The 25,604-nt window shown below is 37.8% G+C and overlaps 1 protein-coding gene across 1 annotated transcript in view; it reads left to right on the top strand.

The window, feature by feature from the left end:
• The window catches only part of BRWD3 (bromodomain and WD repeat domain containing 3), a 186,644-nt gene that overhangs the window by 22,426 nt on the left and 138,614 nt on the right, over positions 1–25,604 (top strand). The window contains exon 7 of the mRNA XM_039221266.1: positions 25,005–25,165. Coding sequence (XP_039077197.1) covers positions 25,005–25,165 — 161 coding nt within the window. The remainder of the gene's footprint in view (positions 1–25,004; positions 25,166–25,604) is intronic.

The raw sequence follows: 25,604 nt of genomic DNA on the forward strand, positions 1-25,604 counted from the left end.
CCTAATCCTCCGATACGTGAAAACATTTGGTATTTGTCCTTCTCTGCCTGACTTATTTCGCTCAGCATAACACCCTCAAGGTCCATCCATGTTGCTACACATGGCCAGATTTCATTCTTTCTCATTGCCATGTAGTATTCCATCGTATAGATAAACCACATGTTCCTGATCCATTCGTCAGTTGATGGACATTTAGGCTCTTTCCATGTTTTGGCTGTTGTGGAGAGTGCTGCTATGAATGTTGGGGTACATGTGCTGCTATGCATCAGCATTCCTGTATCCCTTGGGTAAATTCCTAGCAGTGCTATTGCTGGGTCATAGGGGAGTTTGAGTGTTAACTTTGCCTTAGACACAACCTTGCAGGCGATTCCCTCAGGGCAATTCCAAGCCTCTTGCCTAGCCCTGGGGATGGAGCTAGAATAGCTGCTTCCTTCTCCTCCAGGTTGGGTTGGTGAGGAAGGACAGGGGTTTGTCTGGGGGGTGCGCTGGGCCCACTGGAGAGCGGGAAACCGGGTCCCTCTGTGTCTCGTCACCAGAAACACGAACTCGCGGGCAAATCTCTCAGATTTAAGCCCTTCGCCTTCCCTCTAGGGGTCCAGCCAAGCCAGGAGCACAATGGCATGGTCTGCCTGCGGCTTCTCTAGGGGTCCAGCCAGGGGTTCAAAGGAGTGGTCGGCGCGTGGCTGCTCCTGGAGGAGTTGGTGCGTGGGGACCTGGCGCTCAGGGATTTGGCACGCAAGTTCCTTCTGTGCCCCGAGAGGAGATTTTTCTGTTCCCCAGCAACAGGGACCGTGTCTTGAGTGGTTTCGGACTCTTTCTCCTCTCACACCCCACAGAGGGGGATCGCTCCCGTCCCTGTGAGTCCCCGATCCCGGCCTTATTTTATCTTTCCCAGTTCGCACTCACGTTACAGGGCTTTCTCAGTGGATTCTGCTTCCTTTTTCTCCCAGTCTTTTGGGTTCTGTAAGGTTTCCTATGGCTTCAGATCTTTACCGTGTGATATATGGGGGCAAGTGCAATGCACGGAGCTCCCTACTTCTCTGCCATCTTGCCCAGCCACATATACCAACATATTCTAAAGAATCTTTTAGTATTTGTTTTATGCATTTTATTCAGTACCTTATAGAAATAGAACTTCATATTTATAGTTCATAAAGGTGAGCTATAAAACAATTTCAGATTTGTTTAGGTGCTGGAAAAGGCAGTCTAAAACGTCTATGTATACTAGCCAAATCAGGTTAAATGGTTTAGAAGATAGTAAAAGATTTAGGATATTTATTCCCAAAGTATATTCAGTAAACTTTGCAGAAAGGTTGAATGGAAGTAAAAATATTTTTTATTTGCTATATCTCATTTAATATCCTAGAAATAAGACGTTTAATGATTAGGAATGAAAATTGTCTTGTGTGGGACTTGGTAGTGTAATTTAAATTGTACTGTGGATGGGTGTTATGGGGTGATAATGGCATCAGCCTTAAATACTGTGGGGTTAAGTTTCAGAGATATAATTTGATCCATAATAGCATCAAATCCATGACAAAGAAATAATTCTGTTGTCTTATGCTTTTACTACAGTTTTCAAGTTTTAATAAATTTGTTTTTGCTCTTTTTCTGGCTTCTTTCAGTGCTTTGTTTAATTGTTACAGCTTTTTTTAGGAATCCTTGAACCAAGCTTGACACAGAATATATTACTAGCTATTATAAATCTAGAATTGACACTGAATTTCATGAATCTCCATGGTTCTTGAAAGAGGATTTTCTGTTTATTGTCCTCTCTACTTATAGGAGCCATTAGGTTCAAGTGCATTTTTAGCAATCAGAAAGCTGCATATTTGCTATCATTTTATTTTCTGATTAAAATTTTGAAAAATAAAACTACAGGGGCGCCCGGGTGGCATAGTCGGTTAAGTGTCCGACTTTCGCTCGGGTCATGATCTCGCGGTTCGTGGGTTCGAGCCCCGCGTCGGGCTCTGTGCTGACTGCCAGCTCAGAGCCTGGAGCCTGTTTCAGTCTGTGACTCCCTCTCTCTCTGACCCTCCCCTGCTCACGCTGTCTCTCTCTCTCTCTCTCCTAGAAATAAATAAAACATTTAAAAAAAAAAAACTACAAATGTTGATCAAGTGACTTTTTTGTAAAAGAGAAAAGATTAATCCAATATTATTTTAGCCCTCTTTAAATATAGCTTGTTTTCTGAAAATAGTTTTATTGAAAGATGATATTGATAGTGTTGGGTGTGGTATTAGAAGCCTGATTTGTGAAAAATAGTTCTTTTTGCTTTATATGTATAATTCCATAAGACTGTTAATTGGTTAGCAGTTATTGCCTAAGCCTATGGTACTGTTTTTGATTCAGTCTTTATTAGCTTTTGCTAAAAGCACCTCCTGCCCCCACATTTCTGAGGCTTATCTTTGAGGTAGGTGTGTAGCTTCCTATTAGAAGTTCAGAACTTCGCTTTATTGTTTTGAATTTGTTTTAGTGGATTTTAAAACATTTCTTGATACAATAGGCATCATATTACAATGTGATTTTGGTAATATCCTTTGTCCTTCATTCCCTTCATGAGGCTGGCCTAGCAAAGTCAAGTTGAGATTATTCTTTAAAATAGCTAGACTCACTGTTTTCCGGTTTTACTGGTAATGAGTCACATTTAAACTCTTGGGATTGTTTATGGTTTCTTCGGATATGAAGTTAGCCTGACCTATGGTTAAAACAATTCATTTTATCTATCAATGCCATTTACAGAAGAATTGGAAATATTCTGCTTTCTTATATAATCTGTCTTAAAGTTTAAAAATGAAAAGGTAGAAAATTATACAAGGATTTCATGAACACTAGGCATAGCACATTATTAGATTGTGGGTGACAGGTAAAATTGTTTGAGTTATGTGACTCATTTATATTAAAAATCAGGTAATATCACTGATTTGTACACTTTTGGTTTTATCTGGAGCTTGAGGCTAAGTTAATAATATACTATTTCTCCCAGCAGATATGGTAATTACCTGTATTTGATTAAGTATTATATCTCTTAGCATCACTGCTCAGATATTTCCTGTGATATAAGCAGTAGAATTCAATGAGTTCATCTTGGTAGTGACAGTTGCTTATGGTTCATGATATTTTTGTTTAAGCCCAGAAGTTTTTTGTTTTTATTTTGTTTTCTTTTGGCAAGGGAGAGAGGGTAGTGTTTTTTGTCACTACTAAACTGCTGAATCTCTAGGGTAATTAAAAATAATTTACCTTGTTAAAGCCTCACCAACTAGAGACCATCAGGGACAGCCCTGTAGTTTGACAAAATCAGATTTATTGACTCAATAGTGAGGGAGTATACTCACAAGGAACCATAAAAGGCCTCTGGATAAGAGGGAGAAGGGAAGTAAGTGTCTTGTAATTTTGGATTACCTCTGAAGAATTATGTCTGGAAGCTATAAAACAATGCTGCAATGTCTTAAGAACTCTGAGGAAAAATGATTTCCACCTAGAAATTGTCATTCAAATATGTAGCAGAACAGATATCTTTTCAGACATGTATATAACATAAAAGTTTCTCCTGAATTATATGCTAGACCAGGGATATGGGAATAAACTAAGAAAAAGGATGACATAGCATCTGAGAAGTGGGGGCTCCAAGTAAAAAGTGGGTGAGGGGAATGCCCAGGATAATGATGGGGACGTACTTCAAGACAGCTGTGCAAAAGTCCCAGAGACCAACCAGTACAGACTGGAGCAGATCAGAGGCTCCAAGAGAGACTCATTCAAGGTTAGATAGAATACCTCATTTATTAACATATGAGAAGAGAGTTTTAGAGAAGCTCTGAAGAAAACCAAGCAAATGAGATGATCCAGGATTAGCTCTGGATTGGTGGCTGCTTCTGAGGCAGATTGAGAGAAGTGGGGATTAACTAGGGATTTGTTTCAGGTGTACAATATGATTCGAAACTTCCAGACATCATCCAGTGCTCATCACAATAAGTGCACTATTTAATAGCCATCACCTATTTAACCAATAACCCGACTGACTTCCCCCTTTGGTAGACATCAGTTTATTCTCCATAGTTAGGAGTCTGTTTCTTTGTTTGTCTCTCTTTCCTTTGCCCTTTACTTTATTGTTTGTTACTTAAATTCCTTATGAGTGAAGCATTATGGTATTTGTCTTTCTCTGACAGACTTATTTCAGTTAGAATAATACTGTCTAGCTCCATCCATGTCATTGCACATGGCAAGAGTTTATTCCTTTTTGTGGTTGAGTAATATTCCATGGTTGTGTGTGTGTGTGTGTGTGTGTGTGTGTACACACCACTTCTTCTTTAACCATTAGTCAGTGGACATTTGGGCTCTTTCTATAATTTGGCTATTGTAGAAGATGCTGTTATAAATATAGGGGAGCATGTTTCTCTTGGTTTTAGCATTTTTGCTATTCTTTGGGTAAATAGCTAGTAGTGTGAGTGCTGGACTGTAGGGTATTTCTATATTTAATTTTAGAGGAACCTCCATACTGTTCTCCAGAGTAGCTACACTAGTTTGCATTCTCACCAATAGTGCAAAAGATTTCCCTTTCTCTACATCCTCACCAACACCTGTTGTTTCTTGTGTTGTCTATTTTAGCCATTCTAATAGGTGTGAGGTGGTACCTCATTGTAGTTTTGATTTGCATTTTCCGGATGATCAGTAATGTTGAACATCTTTTCATTTGCATGTCTTCTTAGGAAATATGTCTATTCATGACTTCTGCCTATTTGCTAATTGGATTATTCTCTTTTTGGGCACTTACTTTTATAAGTTCTTTAAGTATTGGATACTAACCTTGTATCAGATATGTCATTTACAAATATCTTCTCCCATCGCTTAGGTTGCCTTTAGTTTTGTTGATAGTTTTCCTCACTGTGCAGAAGCTATTTATTTTGATGAAGTCCTAATAGTTTATTTCTGCTTTTATTTCCCTTGCCTCAGGAGACATATCTGGAAAGAAGTTGCTACTGCCAGTGTCACAGAGGTTACTGCCTGTGTTCTCTAGAATTTTATGGTTTCAGGTCTCACATTTAGGTTTTATTTCATTTTGAATTTATTTTTGTGTATAGCGTAAGGAAGTAGTCCAGTTTGATTCTTTTCCATGTGGCAGTCGAGCTTTCCCAGCACCATTTGTTGAAGATACTATCTTTTACCCATTGCATATTTTTTCCTGCTTTGTTGAAGATTAGCTGACTAGTTCATTTCTGGGTTTTCTGTTCTGTTCCATTCATCAATATTTTTGTGCTAGTTCCATACTGTTTTGACTACTATAGCTTTATAATATAGCTTGAAGTCCAGAATTGTGATGCCTCCAGCATTGCTTTCCTTTTTCAAGGTTGCTTTGGTGATTCGGGGTCTTTGTGTTTCCATACAAATTAGGATTGTTTCTTTTAGCTCTGTGAAAAATGCTGATGGTATTTTGATAGGGATTGCATTAAACATATATATTGCTTCGGGTAGTATAAACATTTTAACAACATTTTTTCTTGAATCCATGGGTATGGGATGTATTTCCATTTCTTTGTGTCATCTTCAGTTTCTTTCATTAGTGTTTTGTAGTTTTCAGAGTCTAGGTCTTTCATCTCTTCAGTTAGGTTTATTCCTAGGTATCCTGTTGTTTTTGATGCAGTTGTAAATGTGATTGATTCCTTAATTTCTCTTTCTGCTGCTTCATTATTGGTGTATAGAAATGCCACAGATTTCTGTACATAGAGTTTGTATCCTATGACTTTACTGGATTTGTTTATCAGTTGTATTTTTTGGCGAAGTCTTTTGGGTTTTCTATAAAGAGTATCATGTCATTTATACATAGTGAAAGTTTGATTTCTTCCTTGCTTATTTGGATGCCTATTCTTTGTGTTATCTCATTGCTGTGGTTAGGACTTCCAGTACTATGTTAGATAACTGTGATGAGAGTGGACATCCCCATCTTGCTCCTAGTTGTAGAGTAAAAGCTCTCAGCTTTTCCCCATTGAGAATGATGTTAGCTGTTGGTTTTTCATATATGGTCTTTATGGTGTTGAGGTGTTTCCTCTAAACCTACCTTGTTGAGGGTTTTTATCATGAAAGGATGTTGTACTTTATCAAATGTGTTTTTTTTTTTTTGCATCTATTAAAATGACCATATGGTTCTTCTCCTTTTTTGTAATTAATGTGATGTGTCACTAGATTTGTTTACGAATGTTGAACCACCTCTCCCAACCCCGCTTACAACCCAGGATCACACTTGATCATGGTTAATGATTTTTTAATGTATTGTTGGGTTTGATTTGCTAGTATTTTTTTGAGACTTTTTACATCTATGTTCATCAGGGTTATTAGCCTGTTGTTCTGTTTTTTTAGTGGGGTTTTTATCTGGTTTTGGTATCATGGTAATGCTGGCCTCACAGAATGAATTTAGAAGTTTTCCTTCTTTATTTTTTGGAATAGTTTGAGAATAGGTATTAACTCTTTTTTAAATGGTTGGTAGAATTTGCTTGTGAAGCCATTCTTTCTTATAACTTGCTGAGAGTTTTTTGATAGATAACTGACCCAATTTCTCTGATGGTTATTGGTCTGTTTAAATTTTCTATTTCTTACTGTTTCAGTTTTTGCAATTTATGTTTCTAGGAATTTATACATTTCTTCCAGGTAGTCTAATTTGTTGTCATATGTTTTTTTTTAATGTTTTATTTATTTCTGAGAGAGAAAAGACAGAGAGAGAGACAGAGAGACAGTGTGAGCAGGGGAGGGCCAGAGAGAGAGGGAGACACAGAATCTGAAACAGGCTTCAGGCTCTGACCTAGCTGTCAGCACAGAGCCTGACACGGAGCTCGAGTCCATGAACTGTGAGATCATGACCTGAGCCTAAGTCGAACGCTTAACTGACTGAGCCAACCAGACGCCCCACATATGGTTTTTTTATAATATTCTCTTCCAATATTTTTGCATTTCTGTGCTGTTGGTTGTTATTTCTCCTCTCTCATTTTTTATTTTATTTATTTGGGTTTTTTCTTTATTTTTGATAAATAATCAAAATTAGCCACCCGGGAGCCCCAAGATTTCTCTTGCTTTTTAAGGTAGACCTGTATTGCTATATACTTCCCTCTGAGGACTGCTTTTGCTGCGTCACAAAGGTTTTGGATTTGTTTGTTTTGATTTTTATTTGTTTCCATGTATTTTTTATTTCTTCTTTGATCTCTTGGTTGACTTATTCATTGTTAAGCAGCATATTGTTTAACATCCATGTATTTATTTGTGGTCTTTCCATATATTTTTTTGTTCTGATTGACTTCTAGTTTTATAGCATTGTGGTCAGAAAATAATGCCTGGTATAATCTTAATCTTCTTGTACTTGTTGAAACCTGATGTGATCTGTTCTGGAGAATGTTTTATATGCACTTGAAAGGAATGTGTATTCTGCTGCTAATTTAGGATTAAGTGTTTTGCATATATTTGCTAATTCTGTCTGGTCCAGTGTGTCATTCAAAGCCACTGTTTCCTTGTTAGATCTGTCCATTGATGTAATTTGGATTAAAGTCTCCTATTGTCTTATTATCAACTAGTTCCATTATGTTTGTTATTAATTGTCTTATATATTTGGGTGGTCCATGCTGGGTGGGTAACTCTTTTCTATCGTAAATATTTCATTTATTTATTTAAAAATATTTTTTAATGTTTATTTTTGAGAGAGAGAGAGAGAGAGAGAGAGTTTGGACACTTAAGCAGGGGAGGGACAGAGGGTGGGGGACAGAGGTTCCAAAGCAAGCTCCCTGCTGATAGCAAGAGAGCCCAGTGTTGGGCTTGAACTCAGAAACCGCAAGATCATGACCTGAACTCAAGTCAGTCACATGGCTGACTGAACCCTCCAGGCGCCCCTATCATAAATCTTTTTATCATTTATTCATTCATTCATTCATTTATGTTTATTTAATTTGGAGGGGGAGAGACAGAGTGTGAACGGGGGAGGAGCAGAGAGAGAAGGAGACACAGAATCTGAAGCAGGCTCTAGGCTCTGAGCTGTCAGCACAGAGCCCAATGAGGGGCTCGAACCCACAAACCAGGAGATCATGACCTGAGCTGAAGTCAGAGTCCTAACCAACTGAGCCACCCAGGTGCCCCAATGGGAAATCTTTTAAAAGAATGTAGTCGGCATGTAGCAATTTGTTATTAATTATATTTAAGGACATTTCGTGTGTTCTTAGTCTGTTGATTTGAAAATCATTTGTTTCAGCTTAGAAATATTTTCTGATGCCAGTTCAAAGTTCCTTGTCTGTGTAAAATAATTTTAATACAAACATATTTTTCTCCACTGTAAATAGAGAATAAATGGAGTAGACTTGTGGTCTAAGAACTCTGATATGACCATTTTAGGATAGTCTTTGAGTCTAGTGAACTTTCAGTAAAACCCAATTTTAGTAGAGACAGATTTCCTGCTGATACTGTTCAGTATCTTTTGTGGGAAGATTGAAGTACATAATGTAGAATTTTTGCTGTTAAAATCACCTTTTCAGGGTATAGCAGAATGTATTTTGTATAATTTCATTAAAGAATATAGTTGAAAAGTATGATGAATATTGACCTGGAATTAGGAGATCTGTATTGAACCTATGCCTAGCTGTATTTTGGCTTTATGATGTTAGATAAGTCACTTAGTTTCTCTGGGCTTTAATTTCCTCATTTACAAATTGAAGGAAATGCTTTCCTTCAAATCTCACAGAATCTTTTCTGTGGAATTAATTTATTAACTTTAAAATATCATATGGATGTAATTTGTAATTATCATTTTGGGTCACAAATGCTGATAATACTGTTTATAATGATAATAACTCATAGATTAAAGATGTGATATTTGAGTTATCTTTGTGAAAATATTGTCTAGTGCACATGCAACCATAGTAAGGTACTACTTTAATATCTAAACTTGTGTCATACCTGCCCTTTAGTATAAATCTAGTGCTCTTTCCATAAAATTCTCAGCCAAGTAAATTATATATATTTCCCGGTTATCATAGTAGCACCTCTTATCAACCATTATAGGTCCTTGAGATATTTATATTCCTCATCTTTGCTCTCAGTTTCCAATCTGTGATTTATGTTTGGAATCATAGTTTTCACATTGTTATGCGTATTTTAGATAAGACATGAGAAAATATGGTGGGAATTGGTAAATACCATTTTATTCAATATACTTTGAGGTCAACCCGTATCACGTTATAGCCCCTTGTAAATGAGTAGTGGTATTATTCAGAAGAGAATTAATTGCTTGTTTGATAAAGTAAGAGACCGCAGTTTGCAGTGAGATACATGACTAGAAAGGGAGGGAGTGGCCCAATTATTCTGAACTGTCAATGCTTGGAGTCTATAGGATTTTTGGATAAAGGGCTGGATAGTAAAAGCTTTTCTTTTAAGTGTTTATTTAGAAAGTGATGGAAGGGAATGAATAGGGGAGGGGCAGAAAGAGAGGGAGAGAATTCTAAGCAGGCTCCATGCTGTCAGCCCAGATCCTAGTGCGGGACTCTATCTAATGAACTGTGAGATCATGACCTGATTTGAAATCAAGAGTCAGATGCTTAACCGACTGAGCCACCCAGGCACTCCTGGATAGTAAAAGTTTTTGGTCTCTGTTGCAACTACCCAGCTTTGTGCCAATGTGAAAGCAGCCATAGATAATATGTAAATGAATGAGAATAGTTGTTTTCTAGTAAAACTGTATTTACAAAATCAGGTGGTGGGCTGAAATTGGCCCATGGCCCTTAATTGTCAATCTCTGTTCTACACTATAATGCGTTTAAATTTTATCTTGTAGATACCTTGTAGACAAATATAAGATATCTTGTAGATAAAATACCATTGGATATTTCTTTATTTTATTTATTTATTTATTTTCTTTCATAGTTTACTGTCAAGTTGGTTTCCATATAACACCCAGTACTCATCCCAACAAGTGTCCTCCTCCATGCCCATCACCACCATTGGATATTTTTGAATAGGAAAATTTCATGATCAGATTTTTATTTTAGAAAGATAACCCAGGAGGCAGAGAGTAGGATAAATTGGAGAGGAGAGAGATTAGAAGAGACAAGGCAATCCGAGGGAAGACTATTACTGTAAATATATATAGATGATAAGTATGGCATCAGTGGCAATAGAAATGGAGATAACTGATTTCAAGCAAAATTTTGGAAGTGGGATTAATACAATTTGGTTGGATATAAGGAATAAAAGAGGAAGAGTAAAAAATAATATGTTAGTTACAAAATTGAGGAGAGAGAATATAAGAAACTTGTGATGGAAGTATAATAAACTTGATTTGGGAAATCTCCATCTGTGTTAATCCAAGTAGCGGGGATGAATATCCATGAGGTGGTTGAAAGAGTGGGCCAGGAGCTAAGATGAAAGACAAGGTTAGAGATAAAATATTTGGCAGTAATAAGTAGGTGGATAGCGTCCATGCAGGGGCAGGATGAAGACAGAAGAGAACCCTGGACAGAATTTGAATGAACTATCAGCATTTCATTAAGAGTGAGGCAGGGTAGGGGCGCCTGGGTGGCTTAGTCGGTTAAGCGTCCAACTTTCGCTTAGGTCATGATCTCACGGTTCGTGGGTTCGAGCCCCGCGTCGGGCTCTGTGCTGACTGCCAGCTCAGAGCCTGGAGCCTGTTTCAGAGTCTGTCACTCCCTCTCTCTCTGACCCTCCCCTGCTCACGCTGTCTCTCTCTCTCTCCTAGAAATAAATAAAAAGCATTAAAAAAAAAAAAAGAGTGAGGCGGGGTAAAGAACAATATAAGGAACTAAGAAGGGCAAGGTTTAGAGAGGCGGTGGGAGGATCATAAGTGACATAAGTTATACGAAGAAGATTACAAACTTGATCAATATTCCATATTAAACTTATTGACTATGAAATTTAAGTTCTGAATGGTTTTGAAAGATTGAAGGGTAATCACAATTACTCAACTTTCTAGAAATAGTTTTTAATTCAATTTAGCAAATATTTGAATACCAAATATAAGCAATGCCTTTTCCAAGTGTTCAGGGCAGACCTTGCTACCAAGAATTTTCCTCTTTGTGGAGGTTTGAACAATGCCAGAATATGATTATAGTGTAGGGCATTGTCTCAGTCCTTTTCAGGCTACTACAACAAACTGGCATTGACTGGTGGCCTATAAACAACAAACATTTATTTCTCACAGTTCTAAAGTCTGAGAAGTCAAGATCAAGGCACCAGAGGATTCAGTGTCTGCTGAGCTCCCACGTTCTGGTTCATAGATCGTACCTTCTCACTGCAACTTCACATGGAAGAAGGGCAAGGGAGATTTCTCAGGCCTTTTTTTTTTTTTAATTTTTTAATGTTTTATTTATTTCTGAGAGAGAGAGAGAGAGAGAGAGAGAGGGGGAGAGAATGTGAGCAGGGGAGGGTCAGAGACAGAGGGAGATACAGAATCTGAAACAGGCTCCAGGCTCTGAGCTAGCTGTCAGCACAGAGCTCGATGTGGGACTCAAACCCACGAACCATGAGATCATGACCTGAGCCGAAGTCAGACCCTTAACCAACTGAGCCACCCAGGTGCCCCTCTCAGGCCTTTTTGTAAGGATACTAATTCCATTCATGAGGATTCTGCCCTCATGACCTAATGATCACTTCCCAAAAGGACCCACATCCTGGTACCATTATATTGGATATTAGATGTTCAACATGAAATCCTGGGTGAAGGCACAAACAGTCTATAGCAGACATATAGATTAAGTGATCTAAGGGAAATACAAAGTGTAATAAGCATTCAGGAAGGAGACATGAAACTGATTAAGAGAAACAAGGAACAATTTTAAGGAGTAAGTGACCTTTGAGGTGAAGTTTGAAGGATTAATTATAACCTGAGGCATGGAACATTCCATTTAAAGAATACGAAGGCTTGTCTGATTTCAAGTGGAAAATGTATGTTCTAGAGGGCTAGGAATTATGGTTGGATATTTTGAGAAAGGTGGGACCAGATTTATTTAACAAATACTTGAGTGTCTTGCTTTCAGGGGATTGAGGTAGGTTACTTCATGATGCATTAAACATTAATCTCTATTTTTAAAATGTTTATAATCTTATTAGGTCAGAGATACACAGAAGTAACTAATAGAAGTAGCATGATCAAGTCCAGAACTGGAGTAGGAGATTTCTCTTTTTTTTCTTTCATAATTTATTGTTAAGTTGGTTTCCATATAACACCCAGTGCTCATACCAACAAGTGCCCTCCTCCATGCCCATCACCCCCTTCCCCTCTCCCCCACCCCCATCAGCCCTCGGTTCGTTCTCAGCATTCAAGAGTCTCTCATGGTTTGCCTCCCTCCCTCTCCCCAACTATTTTTCCCCTTCTCCTCCCCCATGGTCCTCTGTTAAGTTTCTCCTAATCCACCTATAAGTGAAAACATATGATATCTGTCTTTCTCTGTCTGACTTATTTCATTTAGCATAATACCCTCGAGTTCCTTCCACGTTGCTACAAATGGCCAGATTCCATTCTTTCTCATTGCCATGTAGTATTCCATTGTATAGATAAACCACATCTTCTTGATCCATTCATCAGTTGATGAACACTTAGGCTCTTTCCATGATTTGGCTATTGTTGAGAGTGCTGCTATGAACATTGGGGTACATGTGCCCCTATGCATCAGCACTCCTGTATCCCTTGGGTAGATTCCTAGCAGTGCTATTGCTGGATCATAGGGGAGTTCTACTGTTATTTTTTTGAGGAACCTCCACACTGTTTTCCAGAGGGGCTGCACCAGTTTACATTCCCACCAGCAGTGTAGGAGGGTGCCCATTTCTCCACATCCTCACCAGCATCTAGAGTCTCTGGATTTGATCATTTTTTTAAATTTTTTTTTTATTTTTTTTTATTTCTAGGAGAGAGAGAGAGAGAGAGACAGCGTGAGCAGGGGAGGGTCAGAGAGAGAAGGAGTGACAGACTCTGAAACAGGCTCCAGGCTCTGAGCTGGCAGTCAGCACAGAGCCCGACGCGGGGCTCGAACCCACGAACCGCAAGATCATGACCTAAGCGAAAGTCGGACGCTTAGCCGACTAAGCCACCCAGGCGCCCCTGGATTTGATCATTTAGCCAAGAGAGTTCTCTTTTTAAAAAGTTGATGTTTTATTTATTTCTGAGAGAGAGAGAGAGAGACAGAGTGAGCAGGGGAGGGTCAGAGAGAGAGGGAGATACAGAATCTGAAACAAGCTCCAGGCTCTGAGCTAGCTGTCAGCACAGAGCCCGACGTGGGGCTCGAACCCAAGAGCCGTGAGATACGACCTGAGCCAAAGTTGGACGCTTCACTGACTGAACCACCCAGGTACCCCTGGAGAGTTCTCTTTTGATTGAAGTGATGGAGAAAGATTTCTTCAAGAAAGGATGTGGTTTTAGGCTCTGTCTGCAAAATTAAAGAGGATATTGACAGGGTAAAATAGCAGACATAGGCATAAGGCTAAAGGAATAGCATAAGCAAATGTGCCAGGGTGGTAAACTGAGAAGTTTGGTTTAAGTGTAAGGCTTGAGATTGCCTATGATCTTAATCAGATATTGTCAGTTTTGCTTGTACTCATTTGAGTGTATTGCGTAATAGCTTCTATACAGTTTTATCATTAGTGTATTCACCTCTACACTGCAAATAATTTAATCACCACAAAGGTCCCTTATATTGCCCTTTTATAACCACACCCACCTATCTTCTGCCTGTCTCTACCCACTGCCCCTGTCTTGTCAACTACTAATCCATACTCCATTTTTGTACAGTTTTGTCATTTTAAGCATGCTATGTAAATGGAATCATATAGTATATAACTTTATTTCACTCAGCATAATTATCTGGACATTCATCCAGGTTGTTGAATGTGTTAATATTTATTCCTTTTTATTGCTGATTGGTAGTCCATGGTATGAGTATACCACAGTTTATTTGTTCACCATTTCAAGGACATCTAGGTTGATTCCAGGTTTGGGCAGTTAACAAATAAAGCTGCTGTGAATATTTGTGCATAGGTGTTTTGTTTTGTTTTGTTTTGTTTGGGGTGTGTGTGTGTGTCAGAGAAAGAGAGAGAAGGAACATAAGCTTTTTTTCTGTGGTAAGTGTTCATTTCTCTGGGACAAAATCCAAAGAGTGCAATTGTAGGTCATATGGTAACTGCATGCTTATTAGTTTTTTAAGAAACTGCCAAACTATTTTCCAGAGTGGCTGTAGCATTTTACATTCCCACCAGCAATCTGTGAGTGATCCAATTTTTCCACATCTTTGCCAGCATTTGGTATTGTCACAATATTTTATTTTAGCTTTTCTCATGTCTATGTGATATGTTATATCATTGTGGTTTTAATTTGCATTAATGGCTACTGATGTTGAACATTGCTCTTAGTGCTTATTTACTGTATATATATCCTCTTAGATGAAATGTCTTTGTTCAAGTGTTCGGGTCTCTGACCCATTCTCTTTTCTTTTTTTTTATTCATTTTTTATTTTTTTAATAATTAGCAGATTTTTGGAATGAGAGACTAGAAGTTTTGAGTCAAATTTTTTTCACTGTATTGTACGTTTCATTTATTTAATGTTTATTTTTTTAATATAGTTTAGTGTCAAATTAATTTCCATATAACACCCAGTGCTTATCCCAACAAGTGCCCTCCTCAGTGCCCATGACCCACTTTCCCCTCTCCCCTACCCCCCCATCAACCCTCAGTTTGTTCTCTGTATTTAAGAGTCTCTTATGGTTTGCCTCCCTCCCTCTCTGTAACTTTTTTATCCCCTTCCCCTTCCCCATGGTCTTCTGTTAAGTTTCACCTGTTCCACTTATAAGTGAAAACATGGTATCTGTCTTTCTCTCAGTTATTTCACTTAGGATAATACCCTCCAATTCCATCCACGTTGCTGCAAATGGCCAGATTTCATTCTTTATCGTTGCCATGTAGTATTCCGTTGTATAGATAAACCACATCTTCTTGATCCATTCATCACTTGATGGACATTATGCTCTTTCCATGATTTGGTTCTTGTTGAAAATGCTGCTATACACATTGGGATACATGTCCCCCTATGCATCAGCAATCCTGTATCCCTTGGGTAGATTCCTAGCAGTGCCATTGCTGGGTCATAGGAGAGTTCTATTGTTAATTTTTTGAGGAACCTCCACACGGTTTTCCAGAGGGACTGCACCAGTTTACATTCCCACTAATAGTGTAGGAGGGTGCCCATTTCTACACATCCTTGCCAGCATCTAGAGTCTCCTGATTTGTTCATTTTAGCCACTCTGACTGGCGTGAGTTAGTATCTCAATGTGGTTTTGATTTATATTTCCCTGATGAGGAGGAACACTGAGCATCGTTTCATGTGTCTGTTGGCCATCTGGATGTCCTCTTTGGAGAAGTATCTGTTCATGTCTTCTGCCCATTTCTTCACTGGATTATTTGTTTTTTTAGGTGTGGAGTTTGGTGAGTTCCTTATAGATTATGGATACTAGCCCTTTATCTGATGTCATTTGCAACTATCTTTTCCCAATCCGTTATTTGCCTATTAGTTTTATGGATTGTTTCCTTTGCCGTGCAGAAGCTTTTTATCTTGATGAGGTCCCAATAATTCATTTTTGCTCTTGATGCCCTTGCCTTTGGGGATTTGTCATGTAAGAAATTGCTGCAGTTGAGGTCAAGGAATATGTATTCCTGCACTTATATCCATTTTGAGCAAGTCTCTGGCTGTTATTTCTTCTTGATCTTTCTTTTGGGAATAATTTCTTTGCCTTGTCATTTTGAGTAAGTTTTTGTCTTCTCGTGTGTTTTAAAAGCTTGCTGTGTTTCCATCACCTGAGTGTTTTGCTGTATCAAAAAGTGGTCATACACTGTCCAGGTCCTGGCCTTTCAGGATGTGTTTCTGGTGTATGCTATGTGCACTCTGCTGTTGCATTTTGGCTGTTCTTTCTCACCAGTTAGTCCTCTGCAGAGCTCATCCTTACTTGCAGTGCTGAGGTGTTTGGACCTTTAACTAGGTGTGTTTTGATTTGTTTGTTGAGGTAATTCTGGGGGAAAAAAGGAGTTGGGAAAAGCCTGATCTGAATAACAAGAGAAAAGAAAAGGGAACCAAAAAACCAACAGAGAATCAAGAAACTCTAAGGATGATTCCAAAGAAAATGAAAAGAAAAATAAGAGAAAAAAATAAGGAAAAAAAAAAGCCTGATTCAAAAAAAAAAAAAAAAGGAAATGAAAACAACAACAACAAGAACAAGAAACCATGAACCTGATTACAAATGAAAAAAGAAGAATAAAAGAGTAAAAAGAACTGCCGGTGTTGTTTTGAAGCACTTGATTTAAAGTGCACTTGGTACATGGGGGGTGCTGGCTGTACTGGTGGTTTTTGGGGAAGAAGCCCGCTCTGTTGGCTCGAAGTCATTCTTGTAATAGTTAATAGGCAGTTGACAGACATGGGATGGTAGAATTTGGTGTAAGTGTGTCTGCCTCCACTGGAAGCCTCTGTGTTGCTCTCTGAAGTCCCACCTTGTTGATGTTGGGGACAAAATGGCGCCATCCCAATCTCTTATCCCTGGACCTGGCACCTCACAGCCTCCACTGCTCAGGCATCTCTCACAGAATAGCAAGGGCAGTCAGCTCACCCTGCACCACAATTCTTTTGTGTCTTTTCTTTGGCACTTGGCAGCAATTCTTAAAGGACCCAGCACCATTCAGATCAGTCTTATCCTCTGGAGTAGAGCCTCTCTACCCTACTGATTAAAGGCCTTTGGGTGGCACCTACAGGGTCCTTTTTCCTTGGGGAGGCAGTCAACCCTCTTCGAAAGAATCTCCAGGAAGGGAATGTTCTCTCCCAGGGTGTCCCGGAGATCTCTACTCTACCCTGTCCACTCCGTGGTCAGCTCCCTACATCCCAGGAGCACACACCACAGCTCCACTCTGGAGAACATCATGCACTTCTACAATCTCAGTTTCAGCTCTAAACACTGTTAAAAAAAAAAAAATGGAACAACCCCCCCCCCAAAAAAAAAAAAAAAACTGGGACATTCAGTACTTCTCGCTCCTCAGTCCATGGTCTAGACAGGCTTTCCTCTTGTGCTAGCTCAATGCTAAACTTTCTTAACCCCTCTTTCTTTCCTTTTTGTCTTTCCGAGGAAAGGGTTCCCTCCCTTCTGCTGCTTCTAATGTCTCTTCCCTCAGTTTACTTCCATGCACCTTGCACCTGCCAAGAGAACTTTTATATGAATTTTATTTGGCTTTAATTAATTCTTTAATATGTTCTTGATAGAATTTGAAGCTTCTTACGGGATGACTCTGACCTTATATTATGTCTCTTTTACTGTTCACTGGCACTTCTAATTGATGTTGAGAAAGCAGATGAAATTATTTTTTCTTTTTGTTAGTGACACTTAAAAAAATACCCAGTTTTTAAAATAAAATGATGTGATGAAATACAGTGGCTATGACATAGGGAAAAGATCCACAAAGGAGGAAATAACCAGTAAGTCACAAAATAAACCATTAGGTTGGGTAGAATATTTATAAATATTACTTATAATGCAACAGAGTTAACTAGAAACTTTTATATCAAGAGATACAAATTTGAAATTGTATGAATGTGGCTATACTGTGAAAAACAATGGGTTCAGATAAAAGGAGTAACAAATCCATATGGGATTATACTACACACCTGACAATATGAATGATGCTTTCCTAATGGAGAGGTAAAGAAGCAGGATACCTAGATCAGACTAATCTTTGATGTCTGCCAATCCCACCACTTCAATTATAGCTAATATGTTGAGCCTAAATTTAAAATCACTATTTTTATGTAGAAAATAGTCAATTATCAACAATTTCATTCAGTTCAACCTATATAGGATTACTCCAAAACACCTTTAAAGTCCTAATTAGCACTTACAGAAAGAATCTATGAATTTATCAAAAGGGAATAGGTGGTATGCGTTGATGGGTAAAATGTAAGAGCTGGAGATAACCATAGTTTCTATTATCAAAGAGAATGATATCTAAACTGTAAAGGGTAGATCTAGCATGGTTAAGGAAAAGAAACCCAAGAAATATGAGTAGCTGTTTGCTTTAAGAAGCCTAAATGAATTAAGTCCTGTTATACTGAAGTAGTTTTCACTGGCAGGTATTTACTTGAAATCAGATTGGACAGAAGAAATGGAAATGACCCAATTGGCAAATATATAAATGGGAAAAAAATGATAGGTTCTAGGAATTATATATTGGTGAATTTAGCTTTAAACTTAGGCAAAATTTTAAACAGGTTATTGAACAAGTGATTTGTGTACTCTTAGGAAAGAAAGAGGTGATCACTAGGAACTTAATGCTTACTAAGAAAGAATATCACATTTGTTTTATTTTCTCTTTATCAATAGATGTATAAAGCAGCTGTTTTAGAAAACTAAGGCAGTGTTTGTAATCCTAAATTGCATTCATATAAGTGTGGTTGGAAATAATCTACTACACCCTGTGCTGATTAAACCACTGGAATATTTTGCTGAATTCTTGTTATTTTGAGAGGTGGAGACATTGATGAACTAGAGACATCGAAGAAAAAGCCACTACAGTAGTATTTAAGTTGAAAGAGAATTTTCTATAGGGCATGATAGGAAAGGGAGGTGTTTGTAAACTATGGTCATGAGTAAAGTAGAAGGGTCCTCATATATTGAGAGAAGACTTAAGGCATAAGTGATAGCTAATGTATTTTTATTTTATTTTTTTATGTCTTCCAGAATTTTATTTATTTTGAGAGAAACAGAGACAGTGTGAGCAGGGGATAGAGAGAGAGAGAGAGAGATAAAACCCCAAACAGTACAGAGCCTAGTGTAGGGCTCAAACCTACAAACTGTGAGATCATGAACTGAGCTGAAACCAACAGTCAGATGCTTAACTGGCTGAGCCACCAAGGCACCCCAAGTGATAGCTATTTAAATATATTACAGGGGTTACCATGTAACAAAGGGATTTGACTTCTTTTCTTTTCCCTTCCCTTCCCTTCCCTTCCCTTCCCTTCCCTTCCCTTCCCTTCCCTTCCCTTCCCTTCCCCTCCCCTCCCCTCCCCTCCCCTCCCCTCCCTTCCCCTCCCTTCCCTTCCCTTTTTTCCAGTGTAGCTCCCAAGGGCAGAGCCTGTATGATTGTAGAAGTTACAGGGAAAGAGATTGAGTTCAGTTAAAGGTAGAGTCTACCCAAAATTAGAGTAGCTCAACATACGAATTGGCCATTATTTTAAGAAATAATAATCTCTTTACCAGAAGTGTTCAGGCAGAGGCTAAATGGCCATCTTCCAGATGTGTTATAGAAAGGATAATTTTGGGAGGAGAGAGATTGGACAAGAATAGCAGTTCCCAAACTTGGCACAGTATCAGCATCACTTGTAGAGCTTATTACAAAAGTACATTTCTAGAGCTGTATATATTTATTTAGATAATTTTTCTCAGTAAGGTATCTTATTCATTCATCAAATTGGGTAAATGATGAAAGCTTTGTTCAGTGGAATGCAGATTCCATGAGGATGAGGATCTTGTTTGATTTGTTTATAAGGTGTATTTCCAGTGTCTGTCATAGTGTTTAGGTCATAGTAGGTGGTCAACAAACAGGTCTTATGAACAAGCAATTATTTCATTGATATCTGTTCATGATCTCTATGACTTAATAAATTTATGAAATAGTTAATTTTATCCTGTTCTTACTTGAATCGTTAAGCATTTTGCTCTGTCACTTAGTTAGTTCATATATCTTACCTCTTGGTAGAGAACATTTAGGTGTCTCTTTTACAAAATTTTAAAGAAAAAAATAAACATGATGGATTCTGAATAGATTATTTCATATTTAAGTACAGTTTATACACACACAGATTTGACTAATTTATCTACTAGTTGAGTTTGTCAATACAAACAAATGTGGCATCAAGGATTTTTGTCTGAAAAAAGAAAGTTCTTAAAATATTTCAAGAAAAAGTTGGCATGTTCACATCACTACTCAAGAGAGAATGCTCTATAGTTGATTGTTGGAACCTGCCCATAACTATGCCAGGTCCTTAGATAGAAAGGAGTCACAACTATAGCATAGGGTACTATTTCTTTAAAGTTGCCAAATCCTTAACAACAGTTGATGGAGAAACAGGGATTTTGTTTTGACTAAAATTATATTGATTACTTGCCCAGTTTTAAGTATTGTTCTTGCCATTTCACTTTTGTGACTATCTGAAGCTAAATTCGTTAGTAAATAGAGGTTGAAATAACATAACTTACTCTTTATAGTGTTTTTTAAAACTTAGGTAGGTAATCAAGGTAATTAGTTGTATATACTAAAACTTATTTACATGCCTTTGAAGTACAATAGATTATAGAAGGCTTAATAGTGAGAATGCGGTAATGGCATTATAGTGGATATTTTGGCATAGGATTGTGGGAATTTTTAATTTATTTATAGGTTTCTCATTAATACCTCATTTTACTTTGTTCAGGTGAAAGAAAGCTAAATTGTTCATCTTCCAACTTACATTATACTTAAAATAGAAAAAAATTTGCTCAAGTAGTACATTTGATGGAGACATTTAGATACATCACAGTGATAATTGTGTTTGTGTGTGTCTCTTTATTTTCTTGTTACTTTTGAGAAAAAGAATAATGACTTTGAATATTTCCCTCCCTTAAAGGAGCTATGTAACATTCATGCTAGAAGAATGAGATCTACTTCTTTCTCATAGAATACTCAAGGGTTGGTCAAAAGTGAACTCAATTGTATGTATAGTCAGGTATTAGCTATTAACAATTGGGGAAAATGTTCCTGATAAAGTACTCTGTAAATACATAAGAAAAGCAAGAAGCAGTAATACTGAAAAATAGTGGCTAAATGGGCATGTATGCAAAAGAGAGTGTTGACAGGACTCCTTAGTATATAGAGCCTAAGGTCTGTTGACACCAAATGACTGAGAAAAAAAGTGTAACTGTTATCATCTCAGGTGCTAGGTGAATAAACAAAAAATCCCTGAGATTGTAAAGAAGGAATATTTGATGCTGCTGCTGTCAGAAACTCAATGTACATTAGAATTTTTTTGAATAGCTATTAGTGATAACTAAGAAGAACCTAATAGAAAAATTGTGTTTGATCACAAAGCAGTTGGATTCATTTCTCATTTCTTTTTTAGTTTGTATTATATATGGATGCATTTTTCCATAATTTAAATCATAGCATATGTGCTAGGTTGTATTTTATGTTTTTTGCTTTGTAATTCCTAATTTTTTCCACAGGGCTGTAATATTTGTATTTTAATTCTATAGAATAGTATATCACATATTCTGTAACTTAATTAACCATTCCTCTGTTGTTGAACTTAGGTCATTTATCATTCTTTGGTATTATAAATAGTATTTCATTAAGCAATTTGTACCTGTAACTGATTTTTGCTAAACAGCTATATCACTAAAATAAATTCCCAAGGGTTGGGCAATGGGTGTGTATTTTCTCATGACTCTTGAAGTATATTACCAAAATTATATTCCAAATGGATCATGTCACTTTATGGGGCATCTAAAAATGTAGGTGTACACCAATTACAGGTAGTAATTGCTGGCATTAAGTTTTAGAATTTTTAAAATGCTAATTTATTAGGTATAGTATTGTATTTCATCGTTCTCATTTAAATTTATTTATTTTTCTTTTTTTTCTTAAATAGTTTATTGTCAAGTTGGTTTCCATATAACAGCCAGTGCTCATCCCAGCAAGTGCCCTCCTCCATGCTCACCACCCCCTTCCCTTCTCCCCCACTCCCATCAGTCCTCAATTTGTTCTCAGCATTCAAGTGTCTCTCATGGTTTGCCTCTCTCCCTCTCCCCAACTGTTTCTCCCCTTCTCCTCCCCCATGGTCCTCTGTTAAGTTTCTCCTAATCCACCTATAAGTGAAAACATATGGTATCTCTCCTTCTCTGCCTGACTTATTTCACTCAGCATAACACCCTCAAGTTCCATCCACGTTGCTGCACAAGGCCAGATTCCATTCTTTCTCATTGCCATGTAGTATTCCATTGTATAGATAAACCACATCTTCTTGATCCATTCGTCCGTTGATGGACACGTAGGCTCTTTCCATGTTTTGGCTATTGTGGAGAGTGCTGCTATGAACATTGGGGTACATATGCCCCTATGAGTCAGCACTCCTGTATCCCTTGGGTAAATTCCTAGCAGTGCTACTCCTGGGTCATAGAGGAGTTCTAGTGTTAATATTTTGAGGAACCTCCACACTGTTTTCCAGAGGGGCTGTGCCAGTTTACATTCCCACCCACAGTGTAGGAGGGTGCCCGTTTCTCCACATCCTTGCCAGCATCTATAGTCTCCTGATTAGTTCATTTTAGCCACTCTGACTGGCGTGTGGTGGAATTTGTGTGGTTTTGATTTGTATTTCCCTGATGAGGAAGGATGCTGAGCATCGTTTCATGTGTCTGTTGGCCATCTGGATGTCCTCTTTGGAGAAATGTCTGTTCATGTCTTCTGCCCATTTCTTCACTGGATTATTTGTTTTTTGGGTGTGGAGTTTGGTGAGTTTCTTATAGATTTTGGATACTAGCCCTTTATCTGATATGTTATTTACAACTGTCTTTTCCCATTCCGTCAGTTGCCTATTAGTTTTATTGATTGATTCCTTTGCTGTGCAGAAGCTTTTCCTTTATCTTGATGAGGTCCCAATAGTTCATTTTTGCTCTTGATTCCCTTGCTTTGGAGATGTGTCGAGTAAGAAATTGTTGCAGTTGAGGTGAAGGAGGTTGTTTCCTGCTTTCTCCTCTAGGGTTTTGATGGTTTCCTTTCTCGCATTCAGGTCCTTTATCCATTTTGAGTTTATTTGTGTGTATGGTGTGAGAAAATGACCTAGTTTCATTCTTCTGCATGTTGCTGTCCAGTTCTCCCAGCACCATCTGTTAAAGAGGCTGTCTTTTTTCCATTGGATACTCTTTCCCGCTTTGTTAAAGATGAGTTGGCCATACATTTTTGGGTCCAGTTCTGAGTTCTCGATTCTATTCCATTTGTCTATGTGTCTATTTTTGTGCCAATACCATACTGTGTTGATGATGACAGCTTTGTAGTAGAGGCTAAAGTCTGGAATGGTGTTGCCTCCCGTTTTGGTTTTCGTCTTCAGTATTACTTTAAATTTCTTTTGATAGGTGGCAAAATAGTTGAATGTTTTCTGTGACTCCATTTATTTGTTTTTACTATATTGTGACTTATCTTTAATTTCCTTTATCGACTCATCTATTATATCTTAGTGGTGTTCTTATAGATAGATTAATATTTTTTAAAAAATTATGTCATATTTGTTGCAAATATTTCCAATTTTTCTTTTTAATTATATTAGTTTTCTTTGTAAAGGAGTCTTAAGAAGTAAAAGCTCATTTGTATACACTATAAAGATGCATGAAGTTTTCTTTTTTTTCTCTTATGAGTAATATCTTTATTTTTTTTAATAGTTATTGTCAAGTTGGTTTCCATATAACACCCAGTGATCATCCCCACAATTTCCATCCTCCATGCCCATCACCCCCCTCCCGCTCCCCCCACCCCATCTGCCCTCAGTTTGTTCTCAGCATTCAAGAGTCTCTCATGGTTTGCCTCCTTCCCTCTCCCCCACTATTTTTCCCCTTCTTCTCCCCCATGGTCCTACATTAAGTTCCTCCTAATCCTCCTATACTTGCAAACATATGGTATTTATCCTTCTCTGCCTAACTTATTTCGCTTAGCATAACACCCTCAAATTCCATCCATGTTGCTACACATGGCTAGATTCCATTCTTTCTCATTGCCATGTAGTATTCCATCGTATAGATGAACCACATCTTCTTGATCCATTCGTCTGTTGATGGACACTTAAACTCTTTCCATGTTTTGGCTGTTGTGGAGAGTGCTGCTATGAACATTGGCGTACATATGCCCCTATGCATCAGCACTCCTGTATCCCTTGTGTAAATTCTCAATAGTGCTATTGCTGGGTTATAGGGGAGTTCTATTGTTAATTTTTTGAGGAACCTCCACACTCTTTTCCAGAGGGGCTTTACCAGCTTACATTCCCACCAACAGTGTAGGAGAGTGCCCATTTCTCCACATCCTCGCCAGCATCTAGAGTCCTCTGATTTGCTCATTTTAGCCACACTGACTGGCATGAAGTGGTATCTCAGTGTGGTTTTGATTTGTATTTCCCTGATGAGGAGGGATGCTGAGCATCGTTTCATGTGTCTGTTGGCTATCTGGATGTCCTCTTGGGAGAAGTGTCTGTTAGATGCATGACGTTTTCAATCATTGTTCCTGATTTAACAGTTTTTGCCTGAGAATACTAATGGGGTCTCTTTGGGGAGATGCAGTTTCAAAAATTGAATTGTAACTGGTGGGAGAGCCTACAGTTTCAGAAACCAAAAAGTGGAGAATCTATAGAGAAACCTACGAAGGATTGTTTGTTACTTAAAACTTAATGTGTTATTATAGCTTCCTCTATTTTTTCACTGTATAAATCTATTACTCTTGAAATTTTAGAGACAGCTCCATATGGAGTGAATGGATTTGAGAAGGTAGGACAGGAGTTCATAAAATAATCTATGTAATTTTTAGTATGTATTTTATTTAACCAAATATAGTCTTTATTCTAAAATTCCTTCATGTTATAGTAATATTTACCTATATATTTATGGTGATAGTGTCTTTGACCATAGTTTACCAAGAAAGGCATTACAAGAATGTACCGGAAAATGAGAGTAAGGCATACAGAAAATTAGACTTGTGGGATTTAAAAGAAGAATATTCTTAGTGCTTTGTGTTAGTAAACTTGAATTCATAAAATCGTGAAATGTGTAATGGAATTTAGACTTCTCACAGCGTAAAATGGTATATATACCCTGTTTTATCTCATCTTAATATTTATCATTTAATTTCATTTTTTAAAATTTCATTTGATTTAATTTCATGATGTAGGTTTCACTTTTAAGTTTTAAGAAGGAATCTTCTATTTTATATTTTTCAGTGAATATCACCTCTGCCAGGCAATTAACTGGATGCAGTCGCTACAGCCATATTTTCCCTTCATCTGCTTACCAGCACATTAAGATGCATAAGAGAATTCTGGGGCACTTGTCATCTGTCTACTGTGTAGCATTTGACCGAAGTGGGAGAAGAATTTTTACAGTGAGTTTAAAATTTATGATACTATACCATGATAGAGATTTGCAAAAATTGAAGGTAGATTTCATGGCACTGAGTTATACTTGTAAGCAATTCATCCTTCTAAGACACCTGAATGCAAGAAAGGTGAATAGAAATTTAAAGTCTTTTTTCATTCTATATAAATAAATGAGTGAAGTATAATATCTTCTCTAATGTTTTAAGAATTGTAATTTATTGGGGCGCCTGGGTGGCTTAGTCGGTTAAGCGTCCGACTTTCGCTTGGGTCATGATCTCGCGGTTCGTGGGTTCGAGCCCCGCGTCGGGCTCTGTGCTGACTGCCGGCTCGGAGCCTGGAGCCTGTTTCATCTGTGACTCCCTCTCTCTCTCTGACCCTCCCCTGCTCACGCTGTCTCTTTCTCTCTCTCCTAGAAATAAATAAAAATATTAAAAAAAAAAAAAA

This window comes from Hyaena hyaena, unplaced genomic scaffold (assembly GCF_003009895.1).
Source record: "Hyaena hyaena isolate Hyena2069 unplaced genomic scaffold, ASM300989v1 scaffold_982, whole genome shotgun sequence".
Lineage (NCBI taxonomy): Eukaryota > Metazoa > Chordata > Mammalia > Carnivora > Hyaenidae > Hyaena > Hyaena hyaena.